Genomic DNA, 12,135 nt, shown 5'->3' with positions numbered 1-12,135 from the left:
CAAGGGGCAGCACGCCTCCCACGACGGCGTCACAACAAATCGACAATCCCCCTCAGGAAGAACCTTGTGTTCCATAACCGTCGTAAGCATACCGACACCCGGTATCATCTGATTCTAGACTATGTTGCGGCGGGTCGTCTTGAAATCGACTACGTCAACACAAAGCCCAGCTTGCTGAACTTCTGACCGAAGTTCTCGAACGTGTTTGCTTCCTATACAAGACAAGGTTAAGAGGGAGATGTATGATCAGAACTTTGTAACCATATCGTATGGTTTACAAAAGCCGTATGTTTTACACGACACTAAATCCTTGTATTCATCGTTTTCATTTATTTGTTTAGCATCGAGTTGGAGGCGAGATTGAGAGAGTGGGGACTGAGACTACTCATAGTGGGAGTAACTTCACTAGTAACTAAGTGTCCAACTCAGCAAATTTGCTTATGTGGCAGTGAGTTAATGAGGAGAGAGGAGGATGGAGTAACATAGCTAGTTACCGTAACATCACACTTTCCAAGATACAATGAGTCTATAAGCTAATTAATGAAGACATCTATGATACTACTTTGATGTTACTAACCATTATGAAGGTAGTAACATGTGCATGTTACTACTCTATGTTACTTCCCACTATGACTAGTCTAACAAAACTAGTGTCAGTTATGTATCCTTTTTCGGATCAAGTGTCTATTTTAGCTTTATCGTATAATGTCAACTTTATCGTTGTTAGGCACGAATAGTATATCACTTCTAGAATGAGTGTAGTACTACATTGTGAAAGCACGATCTTCCTATACATTTCTTTTGCTGAGGGAACGATCTTCTGTACATTTAGTTGTTGTATATGAACTTGACCAATATTCCGAAGTATTTCCATGTCAATGCGATGAAAAAGTTTTTAACAGGAAATGGCTAAATCCTACTCCTCCATCTCCGAGATCGTGCGGTGGGCAATCCTTATCACATCCGGTCATCAACAACAACTCGCAAAGACCAGTCGTAGCAGCTACCACACTGCAATTTCACAAGACCTTGTATACAGTATAAAAAACCAACAACGGTCGCAGCTTTCCTCTTCCCCAGGTGAGCCAGACAGCCAGCGAGTGCGCCACCACACCTACCAGATCTCCGCCTCGCCGGCTGGCCACCCACATCCCCACCGCATCCATCCACCACCATGAGGACCGCCGGCGCGGGCGCGGTAGCCGCCGTGACGCGCGTGGCGCAGCGGGTGGTGGCCCCGTCGGCGCCCACGCCCGGCGGCGAGCTCCCGCTGTCCTGGCTCGACCGCTACCCCACGCAGCGCGCCCTCATCGAGTCCCTTCACGTCTTCAAGGGCCGCGCCGCCGGCGACTACGCCGGGGAGTCCCCGGTGGAGGCCATCGAGCGCGCCCTGGCTGCCGCGCTCGTGAGCTACTACCCCATCGCCGGCCGCCTCGCGGCGAACGACGCCGGCGAGCTCGTCGTTGACTGTACCGGCGAGGGCGTGTGGTTCGTGGAGGCCACGGCCTGCTGCACCCTGGAGGAGGTGGACTACCTCGAGTACCCGCTCATGGTTCCCAAGGACGAGCTCCTGCCGCACCCCACCTACCCCGCCGACGACCCCCTCGCCGAGGACTCCCTAATCCTTCTCGTCCAGGTAATTTAGCTTTAGCGAGATGGCAAAAATTCGATCTTTTTTTCTTCTTAGAATGAGTCCATCCATGTCCTTGTTCTGGGAGCAATTCTTGAGAGAGTCAACGGCGTAGCTAGCAGCAATGGTGATTAACTGAATGTCCCCAATCGACGCAATGCAGGTGACGAAGTTCGAGTGCGGCGGCTTCGTAGTCGGGTTCCGGTTCAGCCACGCCGTGGCGGACGGGCCGGGCGCGGCGCAGTTCATGTCGGCGATGGGCGAGATCGCGCGCGGCCGGTCGGCGCCGTCGCTGGAGCCGGCGTGGGGCCGCGAGGTGATCCCGAGCCCGCCCGCGGCCTCCGTGGGCCCGCTCCCGATCCCGACGGAGCTCCGTCTCCAGTACCTGGCCATGGACATCTCGACGGAGTACATCGACCACTTCAAGGCCCGGTTCCTGTCGCAGACGGGCCACCGCTGCAGCGCGTTCGAGGTGCTGATCGCCAAGGCGTGGCAGGCGCGCACCCGCGCCTTCGCCTTCGCCAGGGGCTCCCCCGTGCACGTCTGCTTCGCCATGAACGCGCGCCCGGCGCTCCGTGCCCCCGCGCTGCCCCACGGCTTCTACGGCAACTGCTACTACATCATGCGCGTCTCGGCGCCCGCGGAGGCCGTCTCCGACGCGCCGCTCAGCGACGTGGTGCGGCTGATCCGGGAGGGCAAGAAGCGCCTCCCCGCCGAGTTCGCGCGCTGGAGCCGCGGCGAGCTGGACGCCGACCCGTACCGGATCACCTCCGACTACCGGACGCTGCTCGTCTCCGACTGGTCGCGCCTCGGGTTCGCCGAGGTGGACTACGGCTGGGGCGCGCCCGTGCACGTCGTGCCGCTCACCAACCTCGACTACATCGCCACCTGCATCCTCGTCCGCCCCTCCGCGCACAAGCCCGGCGCCCGCCTCATCACCCAGTGCGTCGCCGCCGACGGCGTCGACGCATTCCACCGGGACATGATGCGCCTCGACGACTGAGCTCGTTGATCGGGCCGGCCGTCGGTAGCTGCTGCCGGAGCAGAGGAAAACTATACCGCTGCTGCTACGCCGCGATACATACATACATAATACGCGGCCTGTAATGCAGAGCAGAGCATCGTTGTAATGTTTGATTGATTCGTTGTATTCCATTGAATTCGTTCGTTTTGCCAGTTCTTCGAGATGGTTTACCAGGCTTGATTGCTCGCCAAAGAAGTCTGCAACGGTCGATCGAGACGTCGAGTTGGTGGGGAGCCGCTGTCTCCCCTCGCCTAAGCAAAGCAGGACTTGAGTAGTAAAGGGCAAAGCAAGTTACGACCTGACTGACATGGGCTTCGTCTACCTTGCGCGGGTCCCAGTCAATCGCGATCATGGTTTGTTGAGCTCCGGTACCGTGCGCGGGTGTTAAAAATCGATGCTTTGCTTCTGCTGATCTCGGTGGCTTTTGCTGCGATGGCGATGTTAAGCACTAGCACGCGTGTGCTGGTGTGTTTGGCTGGTGATTCGGTGGTTCAATCAAAGAAGCCATTGCTCGTGTTCCAGAAGCTTAGCTGCTGGCCGCTCCATTAAAGAAGAAGAAGAAGTCTTCTTCTTCCCGTGTTTCTTGCCACTTGCGCCGCTGCACAGGCTGCCGAGCTTAGCTGCCGCCTGCTGGTGCCGCATCATTTTGTTCGGTTCTGCCAGCTTAAACCTCTTCTTCCTGAACTACTGTGAACATGGTTCGGCCGGTTGAAGAAGCTTCGGTGAGGGAATTGACGGGTGCCCAACTACCACCGGAGTCCTCCCATCTCTCTGTCCGTGCGGTGGCCCGTCGGTGCTGGCTGCCGTGTAGCAGCATGTGCCGACAAAAAACGATAAAATTGACCAAAAAGTCGGCACAAAATAACCTGGTTCTGAAATCCATTCACCAAATAACCTTCTAGAACATCTCCACCTGTGTCCCTACGTGGTGTCTGGCTACAGGGACAGATCAGACGTATGGGTGCGCCGACACCGCCTACGGCCTATCGCGTTTGGGGCGCCACTCTTGAGCCACTCCCCCGATACGGCGTCCCTATTAGATTTTGACTTAATTTTTTGCGATCAGGAAATTATGGAAATGAAAACACACATATTGTCGCCACCAAAATGCCACCAACTTCACCCACACATATTACAACACCGCATGAATAGAATGGAAATAAAATGGAAGATGGATCTCCGTCATTGGCGTCCGCTCTCTTCCACGAAAGATGACTATTCCGATGTTGGTGTTGAAGCCGGTGTTGGCACTCCGTTATCGTTGATGTCGTCTTTTATTGCAAGATGGTGGCATGCTCCTCCATATACCACGCCTTCACCTTTGGGTCCATGTGCCACGGGTTGACCATCAAGATCATGAAGTCCACCTTCCTTTTATTCATCGTAACTCATTACTTCTCGAGCTAGATCATGTTCTCGCTTCTTCATCATCGTCGCCCACCTTGCATCGCTATAGGATCCGTCAGTTTAGGTGTGCTCGCGGCTCTGATAGAGCCCGAATTTCTGATCATCCGAGTAAGAACATATCACAGACTTGTGATACGACGAAATTGGATCAGGGTGGATCATATTCAGTTGGCACCCACAAAAAACTTCATGCCCGGATGAAAATCCGTCACCACCATCATCTTGGTATGATTTCCACACCAACGCCACGGAGTTCCACCCCTGTGGGCAACCTTGCATCCTTCATCTTTGTCGGCTTATCAGCATGATCCGAGCTTGCAAACTCATAGCCCCTACCGAGCTAGGAAACTAACGCAATAATAAATCACGAAGAATCGACGAGGGTTTTTATAGGACCGACTGAGGAGAAATAGCGGGAAAGAAGTGAAGGGAAGGAGAGGGGCTTACTAGGATGGCCTAAAGCGGCAGGAGCTTATTTCTCTAGCCTCGAGAGGTAAGTGCTTTACTGGGCCTGTTGTTGTGCAGAGTCGGCCGCCTAGGCGCTAACCGAAGCAGCATCGAGCTGCTCTGCGCCTACCGCGCTAGCATTGAGAGGTTGCCCCTTACCACGCTTGGCTCGAGCGGCCGTGTATTATTCCTGCAAAATCCTAAAATCGTGTATTAATTGCAAAATTCGATCTTTTCTTGTCTATTTCATGGCTTGGAAAATTAGGGCCCGATCCACCCTACCTTAATATATGGGTTTAAAACTGTTTTTTTCGAGATTGTGTTTAAAACTGAAGTTACTCGTTTAAAAAACACCATTTAATCTTACCTTAACTTAACTGGCTTATACTCTAACTCTACTCTAGAATCCTCTAAGTGACTACTTGTTTTATTTATGAAGCTATGTACATACTTAAGAAGGTATGGACAAATAAACATATAAATGCACCAGAATACTATAGCAGTCATGAATTTATTTGCTTAAGAATGTTTTATTTATTGTTTTCTTATAGTTAGAGTTAATTTTGTTGTAACGGCATATTTCCTCAATCATCTCAAATTATAACTTAAAATGTATCTAAGAAGATAACAAAATGTATGTATATTTTTCAAAAATAAATTGTATTTGTAATGATTAATGTTATGATTGTACGGCAAATATGCATACATGCTCATGGGCACACAATTAGTTCGGCTAGTTCTGCTTAAAAATATTATTGTGAGATAGTGTATCAAAAAATGTGTGAATAAAAACAACTTACATTTGGTGAGATGATGGTTTATTCTTTATAAGAAGTTTATACCCATGGCCTCTCCATACAAGTCTAGTTATCATAAATAAAAAAGTCTAGTATAAATGCACAACAAGTTCAACTGTACCAGATTTTGTGTCATCTAATTAGTTTAAAGTTGTCGCATTACGAAAGTGTGATTTGCGTCAATGCCATGCTCAACCTTTTGCGCTGCTACCTGTTATGTGGATCCAACAATACCTACAGACCAACAAAATGAACAGTTTTTAAAAGTCACACACCTAAGAAGAGTGCAATTTAGGTGCAGTATTATGCAAGTTCATTTTTTTCTGGAAAAGTGATGTGTAATTTAGGTGATTATATTTTCAAAAGAAAATCAGACAGCCGAGAATTGTTTCTTGTTGTGTAGCTGTTGTTGAGAACTTATGTTCCAATCTGGTGGACGAGATCAATGATATGACAGATTTTTGTAAGAAATGCAATAAAGAAGCTATTATTTGATCTTTCTCATATCACTATTTTTTTTTTTGCTTTGGCAATCTCGTGTGTCACACGATGTAACAATTGGTGGTTGTGTACGTCCTCAATGGAAACATTTAAAGCCTTCGTTATCACTAATTCAAAAGAAGAAAGAATATGCAACCCGTTAAAATGGATGCTTATAGATGCAGCAGATTGCACAAAAGTATGACAGGAAAATGCTAGGATCACCGGCTACTGTGGAGAAAAAGAGATGGTCGGCACAGGACATAGGATTCACTCAAGCAGATCACCCACCCCAAGTACCTCGACCAGGACAAGCAGCCATGATTTTACCGGCAGTGATCGCAGGATTCGAGGTCTCATGTATATTCGTAGATGGAAGGAGCAGCATGAATCTCATATACGCATACACTTTGAGAAAGATGAACATCTCTCTGGCGAACCTGATTCCAATAGATACGCGTTTCCATGTCATCACACCAGAGAAGCCGAACTATCTCATATAATTATTATTAGCTAGTAACGACCTACTATCATAGTTGACATCGGGTGTTGAAATTACCACGCTTGTGCACAGTCGCAAGAATATGCGCCCTCGAATAACTACTGTTATCTAGTTAACTACATGTTTCAGAGTTGACATCACAAAATTACTTTTGACGTCCAAGTTCTTTGCGGAGAAATTATTTCCTAGAAAAATATAGGTAGATATCGGCTCATAGAAAATAACTGCTAAATAGTTAACGCGGTAAAATAGTGTTAAAACATTTTGTACCGATGAATTGCTGCGATTTTTTTATCCAGCTTTTATATATAGTAAATTCACTGCCAAAAATAAATGTTTTCATTAACAAAGTAGTGTAAAAAATGCCAAAGCTAAGAATTTAACATAAAAAATTGTTAACAAAATCCCTGAAATTTTTTATAAGAAAAGTGGATTTTTTTATAAAATAGAAAAATTTATAAGAACAGTGACTATGGTGCAAGCAAAAGGGTTTGGCTTTTATATATAGTATATAGTATATATATATATACTTACTTTTCTGGACACAAGGTTGTACTTCCCGGATAACAGGGTTCAACTTTCTGTCGAACTTACCTGAACTTTCCGTTTTCTTCAGAGGTACTGATTATACATCGACTTTCTCAACCATTTGTCGGAACTATGCAAATGATATACCGTTTGATAGATAATTAAAAACCGCAACTTTTTCATTTTCACACTTTTCACAGATTTTGCACGGTTTAAATTTAATTTTGGAAATACGAAAATGCTTCTATATGGCCAGAAAACGAACTTTTAGTTCAATTTTCGAATCGCTTATCTAAACTGTGCAAATGATATACTGTTGGAAAGATAATGAAATTGCGCAACTTTTCCATGTTTTAAGTTTTTTCAAAATCCTCACAGTTTTTGAACAATTTTGAAAATACCGAAATTCGTACGTACTAAAAAACGAGCGGACTGTAATTTGGATGAATTTTTTCAACCGTTTGTCTGAATGATGCAAATGATATGGCGTTGGAAAGCTATGGACTAGGCGCAACTTTCTTATTCGAATTATTTTCTCTAATTCCTTACAGTTTAAGAGAATAACTCGAATTACTGTCCGCCCATTTTATGTGATAGGCACCAAATGATTTCCCCGCGATTTCCATTCGGAATATTTAAACAATGGAAATGATATATGGTTGAAAAGCTGTCAAAATGGCACATCTTTTTTGTATTTAACATTTTTGCCAAATCCGAACGGATTAAAACTAATTTTAGAAGTTTTGAAATCATGTTTCAGGTATATTTTGTGGGATAACGGTTTGAATTTGATGGCTTAGATTCATTTATTTATTGTAAATGTTGTAGGTAAGAAAATTAGACATATATTCTACCATATAAAGCTTTTGGTGACAATGATTGAAGTGGTTGGTGATCAAATCGATGAGATTTGAACAATAGATTTCCGCCCCGTAAAAACAGAGCGTTGAACTTCTCTCGACGTGAACTTGTACTTACCGAGAAATAGGGTTGTACTTCTTTGTGCGGTTTCATGAAAGTATTCAGTAAAATAGAGCTATAATTTTCACCACACAAAATGCTCAGCACAACCGCGTGCATCTGAACTTTCCGTGACATGTCCTTGTACTTCCTGGCCTTCGTGGTTGTACTTCATGGAAATGTTTTGATGCTAGTGCGTTTTACAAAAACTAGCATGTGTGCTTCGAAATGATAATTTTAGATTGTCCCTATAATGTATTTAAGAGATTATGTACTTCCTGGATCCTAATATTTGAACTTCACAACGTTGCTATGTGAACTTATGTGGGGGTATTTTCTTGATGTAATTACCGCTTGTACTTACTGTGTGTCCGCATGTACTTCTCGGAATCGCTGCTCGTACTTCCTCGTAGATGATGGGATTATTTTGTTTTTTTCTAAATTTTGACTATATCGGGTTTCTTGTACTTCCTATATTAAGTGGGTTTATTGCTCGTGTCGAATGGTTGTACTTCTCATTTTCAAATATATGAACTTCTTTAAGGGTGATGGGATTATTATTGTTTTTTGCTATGTGGACTTATGTGAGAGTATTTTCTTTGAACACTTTTAATTCATGTAATTACCGCTTGTACTTCCTGTCGTCTCCGCATGTACTTCTCGTAATCACTGCTCGTACTTCCTCGCAGATGACGGGATTATTTTGTTTTTTCTACATTTGGACTTTGTCGGGTTTCTTGTACTTCCTATATTAAGTGGGTGTATTGCTCGTGTCGAATGGTTGTACTTCTAATTGTCAAGTATATGAACTTCTTTAAGGGTGATGGGATTATTATTGTTTTTTGCTATGTGGACTTATGTGGGAGTATTTTCTTTGAACACTTTTAATTCATGTAATTACCGCTTGTACTTCCTGTTGTCTCCGCATGTACTTCTCGTAATCACTGCTCGTACTTCCTCGCAGATGACGGGATTATTTTGTTTTTTCTACATTTGGACTTTGTCGTGTTTCTTGTACTTCCTATATTAGGTGGGTGTATTGCTCGTGTCGAATGGTTGTACTTCTCATTATCAAGTATATGAACTTCTTTAAGGGTTATGGGATTATTATTGTTTTTTGCTATGTGGACTTATGTGGGAGTATTTTCTTTGAACACTTTTAATTCATGTAATTACCGCTTGTACTTCCTGTTGTCTCCGCCTGTACTTCTCGGAATCACTGCTCGTACTTCCTCGCAGATGACGGGATTATTTTGTTTTTTCTACATTTGGACTTTGTCGGGTTTCTTGTACTTCCTATATTAAGTGGGTGTATTGCTCGTGTCGAATGGTTGTACTTCTCATTGTCAAGTATATGAACTTCTTTATGGGTGATGTGATTATTATTGTTTTTTGCTATGTGGACTTATGTGGGAGTATTTTCTTTGAACACTTTTAATTCATGTAATTACCGCTTGTACTTCCTATTGTCTCCGCCTGTACTTCTCGGAATCACTGCTCGTACTTCCTCGCAGATGACATGATTATTTTGTTTTTTCTACATTTGGACTTTGTCGGGTTTCTTGTACTTTCTATATTAAGTGGGTGTATTGCTCGTGTCCAACGGTTGTACTTCTCATTGTCAAGGATATGAACTTCCTCGCGGATGAAGGATTTTTTTTTGTTTGTTACACATGTACTCGCATCTTGTACTTCTTATGGTCACAACTTGTACTTCTAGTGATCAGCGGTTGTACTTCCTGCGGGATAAAAAATTCTAATAAATTATACTAGCTCAAAACGAACTTATGCACTTACCCGTCTTGAGTACTTTTAATTCCTGGTTAATGGTTTTTTAGAATTTTATTCACTTCCACGTGGACCGTGTACTTCCGAAGACCGATCTATTGTACTTACCAATATTACTACATATACTTCCTAAGCCTGTTCTCTTGTACTTCCTGATGTTGAAACTTTGTACTTCCTTATATACTTACCAATGTTGCAGACCATGCGCAATTTGACAGGCAAAAATCACGCACACGGCAACTGAAGACTCACATCAAATCAGTTGAACTGCCCAAAAATCAAAGTAGTGAACTGCCCAAAAAAATGTAAGAATAGTAGGCGAACCTTGTTAGTAATTACTTGCGTTACTTACCTCTGCTTCATTTGACATACAGCTGCAACACTTGGGCCTGCACCCTACTACAGGCGGTAGTACGAAGACAATGAGAAGAACCCAAATATTTTCACTTAGATACCACCATGTCAAAAAAAAAGAGAAAATATTTCATTAATCGAAAACCTAACTACTCAAGGCCAGCTTAGGCAACCGATACTAAACTTAGGAATCAATGAAGGAACGAGTCAAAATAAAACGGTTTCTCTAAATTAAGCACGACTGACAGAAAAACACTTGACAATATCACAGTATCAAAATTGAGTGTGAATGACGCAGGTACATCAGTTAGACTTAAACCTCATAATTATTCAAAATTATTTCTAAACAATAAATAATTTGGAAAAACAATGAACATGAAAAAGATGCAAAATTACTATACGAATACGAATCCAACGGTATATTATTTGCATCATTCCGATAAGTGATTCAAAGATTAAATTAAAAATAATGTCCGGATAAACATGTAATTCTACAGTTCTAGAAAGTAGAATCATGTTTTTTTCAAATCTGCTCTTAAACGGTAAAGAATTGGGGAAAATGATCTATATGAAAAAGTTGTGTCTAGTTAACAGCTTTCCAATGGTATATCATATGCATCAATCCGATGAATCGTTTGGAAATTAGACCTCAAAAACTACACGAAATTAGTAAAATCCGCGAAAATGTTGTTTTGTATATTCAAAATTATTTTTAAACAATAGAGAATTTCGAAAAATACTAAGCACGAAAAAGATGCGAAATTACTATATGAATCTAACGATATATTATATGCATCATTCCGATAAGCGACTCAAAGATTAAATTAAAAATACTGTCCGCATAAACATGTAATTTTAGTGTTCCGCCAAGAAGTTCACCATGAAACACCAAGAAGTTCACAAGTGGTTCGAGAATAGCTATTCTGCTATTCTCGAACCGGTATATATATATATATATATATATATATATATATATATATATATATATATAGGTAAATTAACTGGTGCTCCATGGTGCCCGGGCACCATACGTAGATACGCATATTTTTGCTTTGTAGTACACATACATGAGGGTATACATACCTAAGTTACACATACCTAAGGTATACATACCTAAGATATGCATACTCAAGTGGTACATACCTAAGGTATTGCATACCTAAGGTGTACGTACATTGATACGTGTATATATATGTTAGGTATGTGTAACTTGCATGTGTGTATGTTAAGTATGTAAATGTTAGGTATGTGTAACTTGTATGTGTATATGCTAGGTATGTAAACCTTAGGTATGTGTAATTTAGACACGTACACTTCAGGTATGTACGAAATACACGTTTGGTGCCCGGGCACCATGGTGCCCCAGTTGATGCTAGCTGATCACGCAGCAGCAAATTGCACAAAATTTGGACAAGGAAAACTCGTGTTCTGATTTATGAACACGGGCAGAAATCAGGATGATGAATGTTCAGCCTGATCACTCTTCAGACACACCAGTGCTGAGCAAAAAATAAAATCAGTAGAGGACTGGGTCAACATATGGACACTTTCATCAGACTGATCTCCTCGTCGTCACCATAAGAATCAAATGACGCATTGGAGATGGAATCATCACCGCGCTGTATGTACCTCTGTCCCCCAATGACTGAAAGCGCGAGCTCATCCAGCAATAGCTAAAACCAATAGGACAGCACAGTTCCAAGTCCTCAGGGCCATCTGTGAAATGATCGACAATCTGCAACTTTGCCTTGATCTTGGCACACTAGCCCCGCAGGGCAGCATCCATGCTAACAGTGTTGTTTTGTGGCAGCATCGTAAGAAAATGGATTCCACTGTCAGTCTGTATGAGTGCATATTATAACTAACGGACTAACAAAATGAACAGTTTTCAAAAGTCGCACACCTAAGAAGAGTGTAATTTTAGGTGCAGTATTGTCTAAGTTCTTTTTTTGCTGGGAAAGTGATGTGTAATTTAGGCGATTATATTTTCAAAAGAAAATCAGACGGCCGAGAATTGTTCCTTGTCGTGCTGCAGTTGTCGAGAATTTATGTTCCAATCTGGATGACGAGATCAGTGATAATACAGATTTTTGTAAGAAATGCAATAAGGAAGCTATTATTTGATCTTTTTCATATCTCTGCTTTTCTGTTTTGGCAATCTTGTATATTGCACACGATGTAATAATTGGTGGTTGTATACGTCCTCAATGGAAGCATT

General features: G+C 42.9%; 1 protein-coding gene across 1 annotated transcript; it reads left to right on the top strand.

Annotated features, from left to right (window-relative positions):
• The first annotated feature begins 1,096 nt into the window (after window positions 1–1,096).
• Window positions 1,097–2,806, top strand: LOC124683826 (acyl transferase 7-like). Its single transcript, XM_047218267.1, has 2 exons — window positions 1,097–1,636; window positions 1,794–2,806. Exons 1-2 carry the CDS (start codon window positions 1,175–1,177, stop codon window positions 2,631–2,633), a joined length of 1,302 nt encoding a protein of 433 aa, XP_047074223.1. The 5' UTR covers window positions 1,097–1,174; the 3' UTR covers window positions 2,634–2,806.
• Window positions 2,807–12,135: the final 9,329 nt, after the last annotated feature.

This window comes from Lolium rigidum, chromosome 1 (assembly GCF_022539505.1).
Source record: "Lolium rigidum isolate FL_2022 chromosome 1, APGP_CSIRO_Lrig_0.1, whole genome shotgun sequence".
In the NCBI taxonomy this organism is placed as follows: domain Eukaryota; kingdom Viridiplantae; phylum Streptophyta; class Magnoliopsida; order Poales; family Poaceae; genus Lolium; species Lolium rigidum.
This window is presented reverse-complemented; position numbering and strand designations above follow the sequence as displayed.